At 35.6% G+C, this 23,903-nt stretch overlaps 1 protein-coding gene across 1 annotated transcript in view; it reads right to left on the reverse strand.

The window, feature by feature from the left end:
- FLT1 (fms related receptor tyrosine kinase 1) overlaps positions 1-23,903 on the reverse strand; it is a 123,981-nt gene that overhangs the window by 38,304 nt on the left and 61,774 nt on the right. Inside the window, exons 11-15 of the mRNA XM_034410806.3 lie at positions 22,648-22,762; positions 14,441-14,549; positions 10,687-10,977; positions 4,395-4,541; positions 1,156-1,287 (exon numbers count right to left, since the gene is read on the reverse strand). Coding sequence (XP_034266697.2) covers positions 1,156-1,287; positions 4,395-4,541; positions 10,687-10,977; positions 14,441-14,549; positions 22,648-22,762 — 794 coding nt within the window. The remainder of the gene's footprint in view (positions 1-1,155; positions 1,288-4,394; positions 4,542-10,686; positions 10,978-14,440; positions 14,550-22,647; positions 22,763-23,903) is intronic.

Here is a 23,903-nt window from a genome sequence, read left to right on the forward strand (position 1 = left end):
AGATAGATAGATAGATAGATAGATAGATAGATAGATAGATAGATAGATAGATAGATAGATAGATGATGGATGGACAGAGACGGACGGACAGACGGATGGTTGGTGGATGGATGGATGGATAGATAGATAGATAGATAGATAGATAGATAGATAGATAGATAGATAGATAGATAGATAGATGATGGATGATGGATGATGGATGGATAGATAGATAGATAGATAGATAGATAGATAGATAGATAGATAGATAGATAGATAGATAGATAGATAGATAGATAGATAGATGATGGATAGATGATGGATGGACGGATAGAGAGAGACAGACGGACGGATGGTGGCTGGCTGGCTGGCTGGCTGTATAGATAGATAGATAGATAAAGAGAGAGAGAGAGAGAGAGAGAGAGAGAGAGAGAGAGAGAGAGAGAGAGAGAGAGAGAGAGAGATGTGGATGTAAATAGATAGATAGAGATATATAGAGATAGAGATAGATATATAGATACAGGGCTCCTAATCTCTTGGTGTTAGCTGTTCCACAAGATATGACTTTGGGTTCAAGAATTTGGCGTGATTTTCTGGATGGGATTTTGAGCATGCCCTCCCTGATAGATCCAGTGTGGTGCATAAAAACAAGGCCAGACAGATAGTGGCACAAATAGTCTGGTCCTGTGCCATGGGTGGTAATCCAGCACCATGTATTGGACCTGTCAGCCTACTTAGAGGCCACAATTCTCAAACAAGAGCATACCAGTTTTAATGAATGAAAGAAGGAAGAAAACAGAAAATGACTCCAGGATGAATCAAATAGGTCACTCAGTTTATAGTCTGGAACAGGAAGTGAAGCATGCAATGAGGCTAAATATACATGCCCCTTCTATTCTGACTCTTGTTTGTTGGAATGCAACAAAACTTATTTTCAGGTCAATATAAACACATTCTGATTAAGTGTTTCCCGTTAGCTGTCCCGTTGACCTAGTGCATTTCCTTTGCTAAAGCTTTGTTCAACAGAAATAAAAGCAGCATGTCCCAGATAAGATGCCCCTTACCTGTTTTTCTATGAAGAGCAAGATCTCCTGTATAAAAATCAGTTGGGAATTTCAGGAAAGATCAAACAGGAAAAATCAAGCAACCAAAACCATTGCCTTAAGGCTTCATTACCTTGTATTGTAACATAGGCTGAACTTGTCACCATTCCTTTCAGATTAGTGGCTATGCACTGATAGGATCCAGCATCACTCTCTTGCACCCTTTCAATCAAGAGACTCTGATTTCCTGGCCCTAATATTATACCTGCAGAATTGGAAAGATTCAAAATGAGTAGTTCATAAACACAGAGCGTAACCCGCCAAAGAAAATACTATTATGATGAATGTTGGAGTTATAAGACGTTCCCAAAGTTGTGATACACCCTGCAAAACAAAGACAGAATAGAATAGAATAGAATAGAATAGAATAGAATAGAATAGAATAGAATAGAATAGAATAGAATAGAATAGAATAGAATAGAATAGAATTCTTTATTGGCCAAGTGTGATTAGACACACAAGGAATTTGACTTAGGTGTATAAGCTCCCAGTGTACATAAGGAGAATAAAATACATTCACCAAGAATAAAAAGATACAACACTTAGTGATAGTCAAGGTTACTAATAAGCTATCAAATCGTACTAGGAAACAAATAAAAACAATATAAATTGAAAGATACAAACAACATTATTATAATAATAAGTGGGAATTGATACATACTACTAAGGAAGAGAAAAATAATAGTAATACAGTCTTAGTAAATTATTTGACAGTGTTGTGGGAATTAGTTGTTAAGCAGAGTGATGGCATTTGGGAAAAAACTGTCCTTGTCTCTAGTTGTTTTGGTGTGCAGTGCCCTATAGTGTCTTTTTGAGGGTAAGAGTTGAAACAGTTTATGTCCAGGATGCGAGGGATCTGTAAATATTTTCTCAGCCCTCTTTTTGACTCGTGCAGTATACAGATCTTCAATGGAAGGCAGGTTGATAGTAATTGTTTTTTCTGCAGTTCTAATTATCCTCTGAAGTCTGTGTCTGCCTTGTTGGGTTGCAGAACCAAACCAGACAGTTATAGAGGTGCAGATGACAGATTCAATAATCCCTCTGTAGAATTGGATCAGCAGCTCTTTGGGCAGTTTGAGCTTTCTGAGCTGGTGCAGAAAGAACATTCTTTGTTGTGCTTTTTTGATGATGTTTTTGATATTAGGTGTCCATTTTCAGTCTTGATATATGATAGAACCTAGAAACTTGAAGGACTCTACTGTTGATACTGTGTTGTCTAGTATTGTAAGGGGTGATAGTATGGGAGGTTTTCTTCTAAAACCTACCATTTCTACAGTTTTGAGTGGAAAGGACAGTTGGGATTAGTGAGGAACATGTGGGCCCCTCTTTTCAAAAAAAGAAATGAGGTTCCTCCCTTTTTTTTTCTACAAAGGAAATACATGACTGACAGGTGTAAAGCTCTGGATCTAGAAGATGTTTTTCCAAGGAGGGTCTTTCTGAACTAGAAAACAACCATCAATCCTTTGTGTGTGAGGATTTTGACATCCTCCTTGCCAACACTATTTCTATACATTGAATATAATTTTAGAGAAATTGGCACAAATAAATTTGCCCAGGATAAGAGGCAGATGTCTGCTGATAAATGTTATTGGATGCTTGAAACTGAAATGTCATAGGTTTGTCCTTAGAGTAATAGTGATACTGCATCCCTTGTACTGTTTCTAATCAGGTTGCGTTAGATAATTATTCATTATCTCTAGTGGCATGTCCAAATGTGGGTCTTTATGCAGTGAAGTATAAAACCAGATTTATACTTTGGTATAATTAATAATGAAATATGTTTCTTTCATGAACAATAATGAAGTAGTTGATGTCTTTTGATGACTATTAAGTAGAATTTGGGCACCTGATTGTGTTCTGCATTGGGGACAGACTTTAGCCAACAAAATTATTTTGAGGCGAATTCCAAGCATTTATCTATGATCTCCCTGTGAATAAAACACTTTCAGTTTGACTTATTTCTCCTATAGGTATGTTTTTATGCAAAAACACATTTAACGAACATTACCTTCAAATTTCTAGGTTCTACAATATCGCAAGATCTTAAATAGACAGCTAACATCAAAAACGTCATCAAAAAAGCACAACAAAGAATGTTCTTACTGTGCCAACTCAGAAAGCTCAAACTGCCCAAAGAGCTGCTGATCCAGTTCTACAGAGGACTTATTGAGTCTGTCATCTGCACCTCTGTAACTGTCTGGTTTGGTTCTGCAACCCAACAAGACAGACATAGACTTCAGAGGATAATTAGAACTGCAGAAAAAACAATGGCTACCAACCTGCCTTCCGTTGAGGACCTGTATACTGCACAAGTCAAAAAGAGGGCTGTGAAGATATTTACAGACCCCCTCACATCCTGGACATAATCTGTTTCAACTCCTACCCTCAAAATGACGCTATAGAGCACTGCACACCAGAACAACTAGACACAAGAACAGTTTTTTCCCGAACGCCATCACTCTGCTAAAGAAATAATTCCCTCAACACTGTCAAACTATTTACTAAATCTGCACTACTATTAATCTTCTCATCTTCTCATCGTTCCCATCACCCATCTCCTCCCACTTATGACTGTATGACTGCAACTTTGTTGCTTGTATCCTTACGATTTATATTGATTGTTTCCCAATATGATTTGATTACTTATTTGTACTCTATGACTATCATTAAGTGTTGTACCTTATGATTCTTGATAAACGTATCTTTTATTTTATGTACACTGAGAGCATATGCACCAAGACAAATTCCTTGTGTGTCGAATCACACTTGGCCAATAAAAATTCTATTCTATTCTATTCTATTCTATTCTATTCTATTCTATTCTATTCTATTCTATTCTATTCTATTCTATTCTATTCTATTCTATTCTATTGAAATGACAGAGGCTGGGCATTCTTTTCCTTCCTGGGCTATGTCCTAAGAACCTTACCTTATATTGGAGCAAAGCATTGAAAGAGTGTTCATGTGAATATTCCAGCACAAAGGGTACAATTTAAGAAGGTTTCAAGTTAGTAAATCACTTGAAATATGTAGTGTGCTGGCATATTATCTCCATCTTTCTCTCTCTCCTCCCTCTCCTTCTCTCACATACGCACATCCTAGAAAATTAGAATCTGAAATAAAGACTAACCTAAACCTTGAGTCAAGGACAGGCTAATGAACAAGAGGTTTCTGAATTGATGTAGAAGCAGTTCAACTTTGTGGTCGGTAACTCAATATTGCAGGAGAACTCGGTCGTACTATTTCACATGAAGCAGAAAAATGCAAGGAATCTTAGGTAGAAACAAAAAAATCAATGGGTGCTGCACTCACCTGGCTCTTGATGTATCTGTTTGTTGTTTTTATACCAGGATACCTGGGGTTCCGGCACACCATGTACAGAACACTGCAGGCTAAGAGAGTAGCTGGTATTGACCACCTGATCAGTGGCATTCCGAAGGAGATATGGGGCTTCCTGAGCTACAAAACAAATTAACAAATCAATTAGTATGTTCTTAATGCCATGGCACCATGTTCTGTTTCATCCCAATTGCCTGTTCTACATTGTGGTTGTTTTCCAATTTGCCTTCTACATGCTTATACAAGTATCTCAGGTCTTTTTTTTTTTTTTTAGAAAAGCACCATTCCCATACCAGTTGAAGAAAATGATAAGTACAAAATAGAGAATGCAAGACTTATTGTTGCTCTGTGCTTATTTTTATTGTATATATGAAAAAGCGTAATCTAACAATATAATCTTCTGCATATGTGTTTAGAAATTAATCACTTACCCTCAATGCTAGATTCAATATTTTTCCATGACCACATAATCCTGGGAATATATTCCACTGAAAGATATGAGATTACCTCTATGTACTCATCCATAGGCTAGGACTGTATTTTTAGGACAGGACAGGACAAGATGGATGGGATGGGACAGGATGGGACGAGATGAGACAGGACAGGACGGGATGAGACAGGACGGGATGGGACAGGATAGTATGGATAGGAAGGATAGGATAGGATGGGATGGGATGGGATGGGATAGGATAGGATTCCTAAATGCATTTTCTTTCCCTTGTAATCATTTATTAATAGGAATAAAATGCACTAGACAAATGAGCATAGCTGTAAGATTTGGCAAGAGTTTTTACACAACTTTAACAGTAAATTCTCCATAAAAAAGGAAGATTAATAATGGAAGCGAAAGCAAAATGCCACAGTTATCATGATAAAAATATCAATTATTATCAATGCATAATAATTGGAAATGCAACACTACACTATTAATACTGTCAGTGCAATCATATTACTAATTACTGTGTAATACATTTGTATCCCAAGTGAAGGGTGATGATCTTATAAAGGGTTGTGAATGATTTTATAAGTTGTGGATTGGTACAACTGATCCAATAATAATACTAAATCAGTTTTACATGGAATATCTTACATCCTGGGATGATACCTTTAAGAGCATCAAACAATGTTTACCTATCCCGGGTTCTTGTGAAAGACTTGATAGGTGGATTTAAAAAGCTATCATATGTGTCTATGCATATATGTGTGCATGTGGCATATAATTCAAGTTTTTTTTAAAACTATACATATATCAAATATAACACCTGGTATATAATACCTGCAGAATAACAGAATTGGAAGGGACCTTTGAGGTCTTCTAATCCAATCCCCTGCTCAAGCAGGAAACCCTATACCAGTGTTGGCGAACCTTTTCGAGACCGAGTGCCTAAATGGGAGCATGTGTGTATGTGTGGGGGAGTGCCGGAAATTGGAAGAGCAGTTCCCCGGAGTGCATGCACGCCGGTCACATGGTCTTCCAGTTTCTGGCGCGTGTGCGTACTCAAAGATCAGCTGGCCGGCACCCATGCGAGTGCCGGAAAATAAAAGCTCAGCTTCCCGGCGCACACATGCGTGCCAGGGAGCTGCTTTTCCAGTTTCCAGTGCTCCCATGCGTGCAAAGACCAGCTGGCCGGCATGCATGTGCACGCCAGAACCCGGAAGTGCAATGGACGATGGCTGGCAGGCCTGGAGAGATGGCTCTGCGTGCCACTTCCGGTACACATGCCATAGGTTCACCATCACGACCCTATACCATTTCAGACAAATGGTTGTCCAATGCTAATATAATCTGTATAAAGTTAAATTTGCTTCTTTGAATGAATTGTCACTGATCACTATGTAGGATGTTTTAACCAGCAGTCACACTAAAGGATTCAACATTTCAAATGCTACATTTATTTCCCTGATTATCATGAAGTTTCAGGCAGCTTTGGATATCCTTGTTCTGCCACCAACCCACACAACTTGGATACCCTATTCCTGTTCATCATCTTTGTATGATCCTGTACACTCTTTGCATACAAATGGATGATCTTTGAAAAATGCAACGGAAAAGTGAAAAAGAAATTGATGGCTCTGAATTGTCATTTTGGCTACCTCATCAAATGCCCCTCTTACAAAACTTTCAAATAAGAGTTTTTAGTGTAACAATGAGGAATACTTGTTGGTAGATTAAAACATTTCTCAGGCTGTTTTCATGTTGACAATGTTATGTTCCAACGTGATGGGATCAAGGTCAGCGTCTGAGTTCTTCTTACAATGGATACTTCCTCTTTTTGTAGGAAATTCAGACTCCTACCAAGAGCCGATAGCTTATTCTGTCCCTAATTACAGCAAACCAAGTATTTATGAAAACCATGTCTGTATACTCTCTTAAAAGTTTTATTTACTACTTATTCACAAAAACGTTGAAAGCTAACATTAAAAATGTGGCTTCTTAAAATGACCTCTGTTATTTGAAGAAAATCTCTATTTCTCTACATTAAACTAAGAACTGATTGCTGCTGTGTAACCAGCCAGCAGTTTCTTTTAACATGCATTAGTTTGTTTACATAGCATATCTTTAAATGCTGAAGACCTTCTGAACAGTATAGTAAAAATACTGAATGGTATCTTCTATTTATATTTCTATGAAAGGTGATTGGTGTACAAGCTATTGAATCATTTTGTTATACTAGTTAATTATAAAAAAAATAAAGAATTTTAAAAATTTTATCTGTTGTCTCCTAATTACCAGTGATGCACTATTTTATTTTATTTTTATTTCTTAAAAGAAATAAATAAGCTATATATAAAAGAAATAATAAGCTATATATAAAATCATGTTTTGAAAATACATCCATTACAAAAGGATATGAATTTTGCCACATATATGAATTTTCTATTCTATAGGATTACTATACAAAACAGTGCAATTGAGGCAAGTAGAATGAGTTGGAAAAAAGAGTCACACAATCTAGATACTTTTTTTTGACTAAATTTAATTTGTTTACAGCCATACACATGTCAAGAAACAATTCCTTACTTTAAATTCGGTTGCATCGCTCTTCATATTACTTTTAGTAAGGCTGTTACCATAACTAGCTGGTTTTGAAATAATTGTTTAAAGCAAAAATTTGGTGTTTCCCTGATTCTTACATGTATATTTTCTGATTTTAAGTTTAGGGATTTTACAAAAGATCTTTAGGTATTTTTCCTTGACTGAAGTACCAATCTCTCTTTGATTTCAGTTGCAACCAGTCTATTCTGTACACAGTCCACAATGAACTACTTCTGGACTAAAGAAATTACTTGTAAACTGTAGCTTCTCTGATCCCAGAAACATGAAGAGGAACGCAGGCATGGTACAAAGTCCTCCGTTACAATAATACAGTTGGTCCCATGCCTTCAGTAGCTAGACAGAGAAAAAGAACTAACCCTGAGACAGAAAAGAAATTCTCTCCCCATACACACGATCAACAAATAAAATGCTTTTTTATGTTAAACACTCCTGCCCTCCCATCTTTTTTGTATTTTTTAAATTATTTTTTTAATATTGCATTATGAAGCAACATATGATCAGCTTCATTTTAAATTGGCAAAAAACACATTTGAAGTTTAATATGCATTGTTTCTCCAATCACATATGCAATGCTAAATCGTTCAGAGAAGACCAACATTTGGATGTTCCAGTACATATGCATGATTTAGGATTGATGATGGGGAGCTGGGGGGGAGTTTAAAAGAGGCTTGTCTAAACTCTTTGCCTTCAGTGGCATCACTGTGGAATATGGAGATTGTTCTATATTATACATTTCAACATAAGCAACAACGCAGGAAAAACATGTATCTACCACTGTAATTCATAGCTATTTTTATGAATTGCCCAGCTCCAAAAAAAACAAAACAGAAACAGTATCCCTTCTTATGTCTACAATGTGCTATGGAGCATTTTTTAATTCATAGCATTAAGTCAGTGTTAAACTTTAAACTTAACACCGATTTAATAAAATAAGCTTATGTGCCTGTTTTTCAATTCGTCTTGTAAACTGATATAAATCTTTTTTTTTTTTTGATGGATTGAATTTTACTCTCTACACTTATGCTCTACTCTGTTCTTTAGCTCTACTAGAGCTAAAGAGGTTCTTTATGCAATCCCCTAAATTCTAATTTTCAGGTTTCTGTTGTCTTTGGGGAACCCCATCACAATTCTGTTAGGGCTGCTTTCTTTCTTTCTTTCTTTCTTTCTTTCTTTCTTTCTTTCTTTCTTTCTTTCTTTCTTTCTTTCTTTCTTTCTTTCTTTCTTTCTTTCTTTCTTTCTTTCTTTCTCCCCCCATCCTAGAATACAGTAAAATAAGCTGTGCTATCACTGTCATGCAGCTACCAGGGATAAGATTGGCTTCCAACATATTAAAAATAGCTACCAAATCCTCTTTTACAGGAACACAAATTGTTTCTGGATAACACTGGGGAAAAAATTGCTTTATAAAAGGTAGGATAATAGGCAAAATTTCAAAAGAGGAACCATTATTCTTTCCTTCACTCTGACAACTTCCAGGTAGCTAATTGTTTTCATCCCGTTTTGGACTTTACAAAACTGGTATGATGGGGAAATGCTATTGTTTACCCCAACCGCTTGACAAAAGCAATTCCCACGTGAACGACCAGCTTGGCTGTGGGACACGGTCCTGCTACCTTAAAGAAGGAAATGGGTGGGTGAGTTCTCAGGCACAAGAAGCCATCATGTTGACACGCCCCCCCTCCTGTTTTCATAGCAAAGGCAGTTTTGTTTCCATTTTTTGCTCTTGCTATTGTCATTCCCACATGTTTGGCTAAAATTTTCTATATAATAATTAATCATAAATGAACACCCATCCAAAATATAATAGGTACACATTGTAAAAAAATAAAGTTATCAGATCTATTCAAAATAGTGGACTCTTTTCTTATATAGATTTTATATTACAAAGGAAATCTAGAAATAAAATCACAAAAGAGACTGACAAGAAACATTTAAGAGTCATGATAGATTGTGTTTAATTCTCTATCAGTAGTTTAGTCATTTTAGAAATCTTATTACCATTTGGAAATGAAAAAGAAATGATGTTGTGTGTGTGTGTCTGTGTGTCTGTGTCAATATGTATGTGTGTGTTTCATACACATACATACTGTACATACACAGATACATACATATACTTGTTGCCTTAACTTTAAATACATTAAATATTTGCTGTGATGATTGAAACCTTATTAGTAAGGGTAAATGTGGTAGTTCTCTTTATTAAGTTAGTTTAACAGTTACATATTTCTTCATTATAATGTCAATGAAGACTTTTCCCATTCATGTCAACACATGTTTAACATAGTATGTGATTTATTTGAAAGGAAAGCAAAGGGAGACCCAATGGAAATCTCCCACAATCTATTTACTCAAAGAAAACGGGTCCAATTTTGATGGATTTAAATAGTCTAATTCACGAACAATGTCTAATTTCAACATGTTATTTTTCATTTGAGAGCCTCCTCAGAGCTTTCCCTGAGAAAAGTTTTTTTTTTTAAAAAAAAAAGATGAGTGTATTTAAGGTAGAAAAAAATGAATTCAAATAAATAAGCAGAAGAACTTGCTCGGCAGGCAATATTTATAAATCCACAAAGAGCAGATTAAAGTAAATAATACCATAGTCCAGTCAATCTCTCAAACTGAGGTGTGCTTATTCTGCACCAAAGTTAACTTATAAAGCGTCCAATGTTGACCAAAGGCATCATCAGTCTTTCTATTTTTTAAAAAAAGTTTTCAGTTTATGCAGCTTTGACACTTGGGAGAAGGTTGAATATCAAAGCCTGAAGATAGGTTGGGTCCAAAGTTTTTCATTAGCACTTGGTGGGAGACTGCAAAGAATAATACAACATAACACACAAAATGCAACGCAGGGGGTGTGTGGGGAACTCTCCCAAATTCCAACTTCCACATCTTTGTCAAAGTAGAATAGGACTTTCTGAGCCAAATTGGAAGCCCAGATTTAGGGACAAGGGTTTTTTTGTGTTTACTTTGGGGTGGAGGCCTTTCTCTTTTCTTTTCTTTCTTTTTTTTTTGGCATTGTTACTCCTCCTTTGTCCAAACCTCCATATTTGGAAGTGTACAGTAGTGGTCAATCAAGATTATATCAGTGAAGTGTCACTTTTTAGTTAGTCCTTTATTGGCTTACATTTTGTTGTGTTGTACAATCATTCCTTGCGCTCTTAAATTTGCGGATCCGTGAGAAAACAGCCTTTTTGTTACAGCGCTCACCTCTGATGGTAACGTTTTTCTCTTGAAGCACATCTTTGCCAGTATAGACGTTTCTTGCTCGGCAGACGTAGGTGCCTGAATGTTCAAGCGAAATGTTCTTGATGATGAGAGGGAGCTCCGTGGAATATTCCTTCACAATGGCTTTTTTAATTCTTGTTTGGTTGTTAGCTGTCCTTGGTAAAAGCCAGGTGAGGTCTTTGTATAAGTATTTGTTCGCTAGACATGACAACACCAGTGTTTGTCCTTCAACAGGTGCTCTCTTCAAGTTAATAGACAATCCATTTGGTATATCTGTCAAAAACCAAAGCATTCTTTTAGTTCATAGGAAATCTGAAAAAAAAGATATAAATTCTAGGACATAGTCCCAGTATCCTTCCTGGTATTGAAATTAAATGGTGATGGGTGGGATTATTGAGTAAATGGAGGACATAATGGGAAAACTTTTATGATGCATTGAATATTTTCACAGTAATAAACTGGATGAAATGCACAGAGTGGTATTTGGTGAATATTTGTTATGATCAAAGAATCAATATGTAAAGGGCTTAAAATATATGCTTATTTTATTTCTAACAAAGCATATGGGTTTTCCACTTTTCTTATCACTGTTCTTGTCACTAGGTATCTAACCCTGATTAAGGCAAAGTCTGAATACCCTGGTTTTGAAAGAGACCAATTAATGCTTTACATTGTCATTAGTCATTCTTTTGATACATTTAATATCAAAAATCAAAATATTTTTCTGGTCATAGAAAAGTTTCTTGGAATCTGAATTGCAGTGTAAAGTTGTGGAAAAAAGCTAAAGTTTCTACCTGAAAATTTTGTAAAATTTTACAAAAATGTGAAATTACACAGTCAAAAACCAAGTTCAGAAGTATTCCAATGCCAGTGAACAGCATTCCTCTATTACTGGGAACAGGAGTAGAAAAGGGTTAATATATTTTTATGCTGCCCTGAGCATTGCATCTATTTGGCCTTTATGGAAACACGCAAAAGTAAAAGAATTACTTTTTCTGTATCGGGAGTAATCCTTGATAATACTTCTGAGGATGCAATTTGATTTCTATATATTGCAATTTAATCAATTCTTATGATTTAATAGACGGCCAGGCAACATATTTTTCTGGGGAGAGGTTTATGATGCTCAAACATTTTTGGAATGCTTTAACATGTCAGTAGGGAAGTTACCTGGTTTTGAAAACTACCAGCCTCATCCATGGTGAGCATTGATCCGGGATTAAGAGCAGTATTATCAAAACATTCTGGGAGGGTCAGTTCACTTTTCCTGAATAAATGTCACTTCTAATCCACCTCTGGCACATCGTGCATTTGATAATGTCATTTTTGAAATGATATATTATATCATTTAAAATGGTATGAAATAGGCATAATAAACAAGTTAATTTTGTTAGAAAGAAAGGAGGAAAAAAAAGAGATACTTTCTAATATGCATTTACTAAAAAAAAATAATACTTTTTTTAAGCACCTCACAGTATTAAAACCCGAGACTAGTTGAATAGTGAGCGGCTGGAATAATGTAAAAGAGTTATATTTACTTTAGTGATTTGAAACTTCCTGTGGAAATCGCTCCCAGGTTTCCTGATGGAAGATTTTGTTTATCTTTGCCAAGCACCATCAGGAATCTCAAAATAAAATGCCTTTAGTGACACTGGTCAGCCGGGAGATAAGGCTACACTGTTCCTGTCTCACCCTCAGTAATTGCAAACCCACCCAGGGTCCTGCTGCGTGCCAGCAAAACAGCCCAACAAATAGGGGAAGGATCAGAGTGAAAGGGTGGAGTGTATGGAAGATAGAGAACAAACCACTCAACATTCAGAGATAGCTAAGGCGGCCACGGTAACTTTGATTATTATGAAGTCCCTAAAATGAAATCTACTTAAAACAAAAACTTCAGATTCATAAAGGCTAATCTGAGTAGACAATGGGGGGGGGACCCTAATCACATGAAAAATATTAAAACAGGACTAAGCTGTGGTCAATTAATGTCTTTTTTAACTTTGTCTGCTCCTTTGTCTTTGATTGGTTCTGCTTCCTTTTCCTTTTTAAAGCCTAGAGGAGGTCATTAATGGAAGGATAAAGGCGATTTTTCTATATCAAATTCATAATCAAACTGGTTGAAAAAAAGGGATCCACACTGATCTATAATAAACTCTCATCGGGTAGAGCATATCATCTTGGTGAGATGCCCTGCATTTTGACTAATAGCTAGCAAAAAAACCTTCCACACTTTTTTCTACAGCTATACTTTCCTGTTCAGTCTGATGAAAGATAATTTTCTTTAGATCAGAGGTCTTCAAACTTGGCAGCTTTAAGACTTGTGGACTTCAACTCCCAGAATCCTCCAGCCAGCTATGTTATGCTGGCTGGAGGATTCTGGGAGTTGAAGTCCACAAGTCTTAAAGCTGCCAAGTTTGAAGACCTCTGCTTTAGATATACCCTGAAAGAAGAAGGGAAATTGGAGAACTTCTTATAAATAGTACAGTGTCTTTGCCTCTACTTAATTACAAGGTGGCCAAAGGATTGTCACCTTGTCTTTCATACATTGCATAATATTTCTCCAGCAAATGCAAATCTCCTTGGATTTTTGCTTTCCATGAAATCTTAGGGCCCCCTCTGTATTTTATTGTAGCAAAACAATTTGCTATCACCAAGAAGAATTCCACGTTTTGAAAAATTTAAGGGACAAAATCTCCTGCAATAACTGATGGAAAATATTCACCCAGCATTTCTCCTCACAAAAGGTGGTGGGAAATTGGGAAAACCCACTTGTTCCCACCTTTGAGTTCAATTAGATTTCAATCTAATTAATTGACAGTATAGAGTAGCAAAGTCTCAAAAGAGAATGGCCTTTTTAACCGCTCCCCCATATGTTCCTGTCCCCCCCTTAGCATTCTCTCTGGTTTTGCCAGACTTAAAATGAAAACAAACTTAAAAGTTGTTGAAAAGCTAACAGACCTCTAGCAATCAGTCTAGCCCCAAAGTATCTATTTTGAATATACTGAAAGGAAATCCTTTTTAGCATCCTGGCCTTTTGTTCACAGCCATCAGCATTTTGAATTGGCATTAGTTTAAAGATATTTTTTTTGTTGTTGTTCTTCTTGTTCCCTAGTAAATCAGAACATTTAGTTTTTTTTCTTCAGCTGATTGGGAGAAGAAAATGCTAGCTAATTACACTAGCTTAAGCTTGAACAATTTCACACAGATGCTTTTCTCATACCATACTTTTTTTAAGCCCATAGCGAGACCTACTTGAGTCTGAAACTGATTTAAAAAGCTTTCCTTTCTTGGCAGGACCACAGAGTCCCATGGCTTACTTTCCCTCTGTTCATGTGAACCCAGCACACATGTTACATCAGAGCAGCAAACCAAGCCATGACGGCTAAACCAGACAAAGTGTTTATAATCATTTAGTACTGATAGTTTTCATTGTATTTTAAAGTTTAAGGATCCATTTGTTAGTCATTAAGGTGAACAAATGTAGTAGTGCATAAATTTACACAGGAAAATTTCTACAAGAATATTTTAAGAGGCCATGAGATGCTCTGAAATGACAGCAACTTCTTGGATAACTGCATTCAAGAGGGATGCCTAATTATATTAGCTGTTGATTTTATTTACAAGCCAAAACATGATCACTTAGGTAATATTAAATGTTGCCTCTGTCATAGCTATGGCAAAAAAAAATATATACCTAAATGTCATATGAATTAATGGAACATGAAATGTACTTCACCTGTTACAAAATAACTGGTGTCTTTTTTGTCCTTTCCCACTTTATTGGATGCTATGCAGCTGTAGGTTCCAGATGTTCTGGATTCAGCCACAACCAAGATGCTAGCAGTCTGTGAAAGGAACAATAATTTTATATTTATACATTTGAACTGTTTTTCACAGATCCAGCTAAACAATATCTCTAATGTGATTGTTATATTTTTTAAAAATAATTTTATTAAAGCTTACAAATACTGTATAAAGATAAAAGAAAAGAGATTGTGCACAACGATTTTAAAAAGTAAACAAATATATATATATATATAAGAAGAGACATAAAACATGATTCTTTCCTCTCTCCAGAACAGTATAAATCAAGGGTCTCCAACCTTGGCAACTTTAAGCCTGGAGGACTTCAACTCCCAGAATTCCCCAGCAAAGCTGGCTGGGTAATTCTGGGAGTTGAAGTTCTCCAGGCTTAAAGTTGTCAAGGTTGGAGACCCCTGGTATAAATAATTTCAGCCACTAGTTCAATTGCAGCATTGATTCAATCAAATGCAAATTTCATTTGTAGAAAAAGCCTATGGAGCTCATTGGACAATTAAGAGGAAAGCCATTTTCCCAAGAGACTGTTATATTGTCATAGTAATTTCCTTTTGAATATATAAAATTAGGATGTTTGTTTGATCTCATGCTTAAGATGCTGCAGCCAATGAGGTGTGGTACAATGAAGATCCTGAGGCAGAAAGAAAAATTGGCAAGGAAATTTCTAGGAAAATCTGGCTCCCAATTTGAAGAATGAAGAAACAGCTAAGATAGATTCTTGCCTTTCTTACTTACAAATTAAATACTAAATATAGTTGCAAGGCAATTAATAATAATTTTGCATGGGGCAAGTTAAAAAAATAACAATAAGAAGTTTGGCATTCAGATTATTTTATAAGAAAAATAGAATCTATTTTTAGCACAGATGGCCATTTAATTGTTGAAAATTATGTCCAGTGCTTACAATTAGTGAATGTTCAGCGATAAAGAAGATTCTGGAGAAGAAACACATGTCTGAAAAATGAAGCCACTGAGGATAAACAGTTCTTGGGGGAAAAAAATCATTGTATGATTTTGATAATTTTCAAAGACTAAAATGCACAAAATACACTTCATACTGATAGTCTAGATATTCCCTTAATGAGTTATCTCACTTTTGTTCTGAAGGTCTGCTTACAAAGCAAAATTTAACTTTGCTATGATTAATAACAGGGAAACAGCCAACAATGGAAGCTGTCATTGTTTTACCCAAACATCACATTCATAAACAAACCACACTTTTGTCTGATGGTTTAGCCTTCTCCCCTACCATCCTCAACAGCAGCCTGCCAACATTTTATAATACATCCTAAAAAATATTTCATTAGTCACCAATATTTTCCAACTGGTGTTTAGTTGCCAAAGATAAATGATGATCTCTATATAACCACTCTCTTTCCTCTCTTGTTTTTTTTAAACAACACCTTTGTTTTTATAAAGAAAAGCTGATAATTAAACAAAGACAGATTTCACTGGAATAGTATTCATATGCATAGTATTCTTTGACCCAAGAAGACAAAGCATTCACAGCCATCCAAGAAACACACAGGTCTCTTATGGCATATAAATAACACTGATTCTTGCCTACACAAGTGTAATACCAATGCAGGAAGATTTTTATAATGAAAAAATCAAGCACATGAGATATCATAGATATTTCTTCCTAAGATTAATGTCTTTTTATAACGTATCTTGCTATAACTCACATTAAAACAGATGCTGTAACACACAAGGATTTAAATGGCCTTTGCAAGTCAACCTGTAACTCTGATATCTAATCAGCAGAGATAGGAAGGGGATACATTTTATATATTTTATATCATACATAAATAACCTTCAGGCAGGGACTAAGAATCACAGAAGTAATTTTCTGCAACTTGCATGAAAAATTTTAAATTACCGGTAGCCTTGCCTCTATTACTGTATAAGCTTTGAACAAGGAAACTTTTCTAACCCTGGTTTTCTAACTTTTTTAACCCTGCTAAAGGATCTCAGAAAGTCTCAAAATTAAGAAAACTAAAATATTTCCATGGAACCACTCATGTTAATAACGTTTAATTAAGCATTCCTATTTTAATAAGTTTCTCTCATGTTTAGCTGCAACTATAGTAGAATAAAATTGCACTGATAAAATTATTAACCTGGCCAACTATAATCAGTTGAAGAGTATAAAAATATAATGGAAAATCCTATCAGGTTCTATCTACAAGATGCTAAAATATTAGGGCAAAATCCTCCCATCTTTTGCCATTATAATGAGAAAAAAAACATGTCCTAATATTGCAGAAATATAAATTGAAAAGTAGCCCTGCTCAAACAAAAACATTAAAATACTTTCTTCATTAATTATGTGCCATCAAATTGTTGTCAGTTCTCAGCAACCACATAGATGTATTTTCTCTGTGACTCTTTCCTTAACCTGTCCTTTCAGCAAAAAAAATATTTTGTGGATGTTTTTATTATTTTAATGTTTTTAAATGGTTTTAATTGTTCTATAATTTAAGAATTATAAGATGCCCACAGTCATATCATTGAGTTGAGTGGCTATAGAAATTGAATAAATAAAATAAATAAAAACTGTTTGTCTTACGGCGTTATATGCTAAACTCAAGTTTTTTCCTAGTGGCTTATTTATTTCAGCCCATGACAAATAATTTTCTCTTGTTCTCAATTAATGTGGCAAGAGGAGTCTAGTTTTGACAGGATGGGAGTGTAGATGTAGAGTGTAGAGTGTAAATAATGTAGATGATGATTTGAACTCATACTGGATGCAATCGAAAATGTCTTAGTGATTTAACGGTAGCTATAAATTAACTTATACAGTACACTACAATAAAACATTCAATGTACAAAATTAAGGCTTGCAAATATTAAAAATAATAAAACACCAAACAACAGTGCAACAGCAAAAATGACAGGATCGGTCACTTTCCTCAGGACCTCAGAAACAAGTCAAGTTTTAAATGCATATAGAAACCAACAATAAGAGGGTCAGTTTCAGAGGGACACAAAAGGCTCCATTCTCACTAGCCATTTGTCCCAGGTTGTTCAGATTCGGTTGAATTACTAAGAATTTTGGTGCAAATCCATAAAAAACTTTTTTGCTTACACTGGAAATCAGAGGGTGAAGACTGGGGAAAGGAACAACAGTTTTCAGGTCAGACATGGCCATTATGTAAACATAAAACACCACCTGACTTCAAGGTCACCAAATGCAATCTCAGTATCCTTTAATTTAGAAAAGTCTTAAAGTCTTTGCTTTAGAGCAAACAAAGTCTTAATCTTATACCACAAGGGTTTCTATATATTCATTTCTTTACCAGGTCATTCCAATCAACCCGATATTGGAGTGGCAAGTTCCCATATCTACAGTTTGAGTTAAATCCACTGTCTAAACTCTAATAGTCCAAAATTAAAATCCAGAACATGCATGTTAATTATGTGTGTGATAATGCTTACTTATCCAAAGGGATAGCCAAAATATTCCTGCCTGAGGCTTAGTGAAACAACCAAATCTTCAATGACTCTCTGAAGATCAGAAGTGCTGAGCCATTTACGGTATTTCTTTTCACTGACAGTCGGCAGTCAACTGTTTCATATGGCTTTCTTTTTGGTCTACAGTAAAGTTTCTAGTCGGGTTGACCTATTTTCTGTTCATCTTTTTCTAGCCCACAAATTAAGCTAACTATCAAGTGTCAGGAGATCTGTGATTTACTGACAAGTCATTTTTAAGAAATAAGGGTGTAGGCAGTCCTTCAAATATTCTAGGTCAAGACAGGTAAGATTTTGTATCACAGTGAATATCTTGAGCTGAGTGCAGAAAGCAGTTAGTAACTAAAGGAGCTATTCAATATGTGGTGATTTAGCACTTCCCAGAAACACTATTCACTATCTCAGTACTGCTGCATTTTCAGTTCTTTGTAATTTCCAAGCCATCTCCAAGATCTGTCCCACAAATAGCACATTTCAGTAATCCAGCACTGAGGATTATAGGATAACAGAGTTGGAAGGGACCTTAGAGGTCTTCTAATCCAGGGGTGTTAAACTTGTGGCGTCACATTGTCGTCATGTGACATATTGTGACTTTCCCTCCCATTGCTAAAATGGGGGTAGGCGTGGCCAGCACATGATGTATCCAGCCTGCGAGCTGCGAGTTTGACACCCCTGTTCTAGTCCATCTCACTGCTTAGGCAAGAAACCCTATACCATTTCAGACAAACAGCTAGCCAATCTCTTCTTAAAAACTTCCAGTGTTGGAGCATTCACAACTTCTGGAGGCAAGTTGTTCCACTGATTTATTGTTCTAATTGTTCTTAGTTCTAGGTTGCTTCTCTTCATGCTTATGCTTCAGCCAATGTCAGACTTCTGTCCAGAGGAGAGGGCAACACATTATCATTTTCTTGTCATCGGTGTACAGCATCAATGCCCATCAAAAAAGATTCCATGCTGTGGAAGTGATTTTTAAAGAGAAGTGCATCTATCCAGATCAGACATATCTCTCTTAAATCTTGAAATCCAGTCCCTAGTTATCTAGGAAACCACTATCATTAGGAGCATCACTTTTTCATAATTAACTTGCTTGGTTGCTTGCATAAACTCATTTAAAATGGACAGGGAAGGACTGGTATTGATTTATATTGTTCTCTGTACAAGTTCTACAAGGGCAAAATATCTGTCTGTCTCCTTTCCAGCTTCCATTCATCCAGGAAGTCACATATACATACACATTTCTCATCTACTTTCTTGTTAATCCCTAGTGTACCTCTGTCTGAAATCATGAAATATATATATATATTTCATATTTGCTTCACTCTGGCAAAGATTTCATATTTTGTTTACATCATTTTCCAGACCTTCTCTTTTGTTAAATGTCTTGCAAACATTTTCATTAGCTACCAGAACCAGACATTGGGTGAAGGCCATTAAAATAATATCATGTTCCTTAATACTTTATTCAGTAAACAAGGGAAATTATACATTGGCTTCAGGTGTGGCTTGGAATTTATATATATATATTTTGAGAAGATTACAGTGGTAAATGGATATTTGATCATTTTTTTTAAATTTGATTTATATGCCGCCCTTCTCTTTAATTTAGAAAAGTCTTAAAGTCTTTGCTTTAGAGCAAACAAAGTCTTAATCTTATACCACAAGGGTTTCTATATATTCATTTCTTTACCAGGTCATTCCAATCAACCCGATATTGGAGTGGCAAGTTCCCATATCTACAGTTTGAGTTAAATCCACTGTCTAAACTCTAATAGTCCAAAATTAAAATCCAGAACATGCATGTTAATTATGTGTGTGATAATGCTTACTTATCCAAAGGGATAGCCAAAATATTCCTGCCTGAGGCTTAGTGAAACAACCAAATCTTCAATGACTCTCTGAAGATCAGAAGTGCTGAGCCATTTACGGTATTTCTTTTCACTGACAGTCGGCAGTCAACTGTTTCATATGGCTTTCTTTTTGGTCTACAGTAAAGTTTCTAGTCGGGTTGACCTATTTTCTGTTCATCTTTTTCTAGCCCACAAATTAAGCTAACTATCAAGTGTCAGGAGATCTGTGATTTACTGACAAGTCATTTTTAAGAAATAAGGGTGTAGGCAGTCCTTCAAATATTCTAGGTCAAGACAGGTAAGATTTTGTATCACAGTGAATATCTTGAGCTGAGTGCAGAAAGCAGTTAGTAACTAAAGGAGCTATTCAATATGTGGTGATTTAGCACTTCCCAGAAACACTATTCACTATCTCAGTACTGCTGCATTTTCAGTTCTTTGTAATTTCCAAGCCATCTCCAAGATCTGTCCCACAAATAGCACATTTCAGTAATCCAGCACTGAGGATTATAGGATAACAGAGTTGGAAGGGACCTTAGAGGTCTTCTAATCCAGGGGTGTTAAACTTGTGGCGTCACATTGTCGTCATGTGACATATTGTGACTTTCCCTCCCATTGCTAAAATGGGGGTAGGCGTGGCCAGCACATGATGTATCCAGCCTGCGAGCTGCGAGTTTGACACCCCTGTTCTAGTCCATCTCACTGCTTAGGCAAGAAACCCTATACCATTTCAGACAAACAGCTAGCCAATCTCTTCTTAAAAACTTCCAGTGTTGGAGCATTCACAACTTCTGGAGGCAAGTTGTTCCACTGATTTATTGTTCTAATTGTTCTTAGTTCTAGGTTGCTTCTCTTCATGCTTATGCTTCAGCCAATGTCAGACTTCTGTCCAGAGGAGAGGGCAACACATTATCATTTTCTTGTCATCGGTGTACAGCATCAATGCCCATCAAAAAAGATTCCATGCTGTGGAAGTGATTTTTAAAGAGAAGTGCATCTATCCAGATCAGACATATCTCTCTTAAATCTTGAAATCCAGTCCCTAGTTATCTAGGAAACCACTATCATTAGGAGCATCACTTTTTCATAATTAACTTGCTTGGTTGCTTGCATAAACTCATTTAAAATGGACAGGGAAGGACTGGTATTGATTTATATTGTTCTCTGTACAAGTTCTACAAGGGCAAAATATCTGTCTGTCTCCTTTCCAGCTTCCATTCATCCAGGAAGTCACATATACATACACATTTCTCATCTACTTTCTTGTTAATCCCTAGTGTACCTCTGTCTGAAATCATGAAATATATATATATATTTCATATTTGCTTCACTCTGGCAAAGATTTCATATTTTGTTTACATCATTTTCCAGACCTTCTCTTTTGTTAAATGTCTTGCAAACATTTTCATTAGCTACCAGAACCAGACATTGGGTGAAGGCCATTAAAATAATATCATGTTCCTTAATACTTTATTCAGTAAACAAGGGAAATTATACATTGGCTTCAGGTGTGGCTTGGAATTTATATATATATATTTTGAGAAGATTACAGTGGTAAATGGATATTTGATCATTTTTTTTAAATTTGATTTATATGCCGCCCTTCTCCGGAGACTCAGGGCTGCTTACAATGCGTTAAGCAATAGCCTTCATACTTTTGTATATTTATACAAAGTCAGCTTATTGCCCCCACAAACTGGGTCCTCATTTCACCTACCTTAGAAAGGATGGAAGGCTGAGTCAACCTTGAGCCTTGGAGAGATTCGAACCAGCAGTAAATTGCAGGCAGCTGTGTTAATAACAGGGTGCGTAGACCACTGTACTATCAAGGCTCTATTTTATTTAAGAGCCATGGTGGTGCAGTAGTTAGAATGCAGTACTGCAGGCTAACTCACTGCTTACTCCAGGAGTTCAATTCTAAATGATTCAAGGTTGACTCAAGACTTCCATCCATCTGAGGTTGGTAAAATGAGGACCCAGATTGTTAGGGGCAATATGCTGACTCTGTAAACCGCTTAGAGAGGGCTGTAAAGCACTGTGAAGCAGTATATAAGTCTAAGTGCTATTCCTATTGCTATTATGACATAACATTTTGTCTGGCTTATTCTTAAGAGTATATCAAAATGAGAATTTAAACATCTCCAAAGCTCCATTCTTCATTGTGAATAGTCACTTAATACAAGCAAAAGTTTAGTTGTGATTGGAGTAGATTTATTGCCATACATGTAGTCCTCAATTTACAACCGTGATGGAGCCTGCCCGTTACAGTCAGAAGTCATGATGGTTATAGAGCAGATTATCATAAAACCTCGTAAATTGTGGTCATGTGATTACAAGATGCTGCAAACAGCTATAAGCAGGGTTGGTTGCATAGCGCCTGGAATGGAACCACCGGGGGGGGAGGAATCTGTCAGAGCTTTGGAATCAGGTTGTAAAAGTACCTTGGGGGAGGGGGGCAGGCTGTTGTAACTTCAAACTAAGCAAGCAGCCATAAATTAAGAAATACCTGTTTACCTGAGGAAGGATGTCGCGTCAGTTATGTATTGTTACCACACTGCAAACAGAGATACTGACAGGCTGGTTTTGAACAGGTGTGATCCATGTTCTGTATTGAACTGGATGCTATTGTAACATGGCAGTATTATCAGTCAGATTTACTTCATAAAGTAATTATATCGTAATTATAATAAGATTAGAATTTGGCAGTGGTTTTCACCATTATAGTCTAATAAACAACCATTCAACTTTAGCAGGAGCTCATAAAAAGGAGGCTCAAAATTTAATTTCCCCCTCCAAAGTGTCATACCTTGTTCTTCCCTTCTATTAAAGCTGTTCTTTGTGTAATGCTTTGGATTCTGTTTCCTGTAGTGCTTTCAGATGTCAAATCTAGCGAATTTTCTGAACTGGAGCAAAAGTCATACCTGTGGCAGGATAAATAAGAATGAAGTGACAGTTTTATAAAATAGAACACCAAAAATAGTAAGGCATTCCCATCAATAAATTCTGTTTCAAATTTAAATCAAGCTGTCATTACTAAGTTTCCTATTGTAAGTTTCCTGCGCTTATTATCTTGCAATGGAAACTTGACTACGGTTACAATTATTTCAAAGTAAACTCATGGTTTTCCATTAATTATAGGTAGCAAATAAAATCAAAACATTTTATGAAAACATGTGGAGGTAAAGGCCAAAATTCCCTGTAGAAAACATACAGATATTTAAAAATATATAAATTATAGCTTGTAATCAACTAATTCCTAAATTTTTAGCTGATTTGAACACAACTGAAATTTAACACAAAAGTAACTTTTATCCACTTAGTACAAATACTATTGCTCAGACATCATTATAATATTTTTGTTTTAAACTTCAAAATCTAGGTTTCAATCTTCAAGTTTAGGAAGGTTTTGACTTTTCAGATGGAATCTTTCAATGTGAAAGTTAAGAACTAAGTTTCATTTATAAAAAGTAAATTTTGAAACATCTATTTTATATTGTATCCCATTACACCCACATTGCAGAAATTTTTGTCAATATAGAAAATATATATAATCACCACATATAATTTGTTCTTTGCTACTGAAATATTTCATACTTGAAGGCACATAATTGATCAATTTAAAGCCAATTAATAGCGTGATAATTTATTGCATGTAGTTTATAAAATATGTACAAATTTAAATGAAACATTCTTTTTCTTGAAGGCATCTTTAAGGTATCACAGAAATCACAAATGTTATAATGTATCAGTTGAAATTCTTGAAGTCCTTTTATTATATAATTAACTCTTAATCAAAACATTCAAGTGTAGCTTTGATGGAAATAATGTTCTAAAACCTAATTTGACACTTATGGAAATAAGTTTGAAGAAATGTTCATTACATCATACATATTGCTTCATATTCCTTTTGGAAGGTATTCTTGTTTCTATTCCACATTTGTACATTTAGTCCTTCATAGAGTGTCAGAGTTTTAAGCTCTTGTAAAACTTTTTATTTTCCATGATTAGGTTGTTAATATTTATCAACATTCTCCTTAAAGCAAATAAGCTCTTGTTATTTTT

The sequence above is a fragment of the Pantherophis guttatus genome, chromosome 5 (assembly GCF_059756535.1).
Source record: "Pantherophis guttatus breed Tessera chromosome 5, ASM5975653v1, whole genome shotgun sequence".
Taxonomy (NCBI): Eukaryota; Metazoa; Chordata; class Lepidosauria; order Squamata; family Colubridae; genus Pantherophis; species Pantherophis guttatus.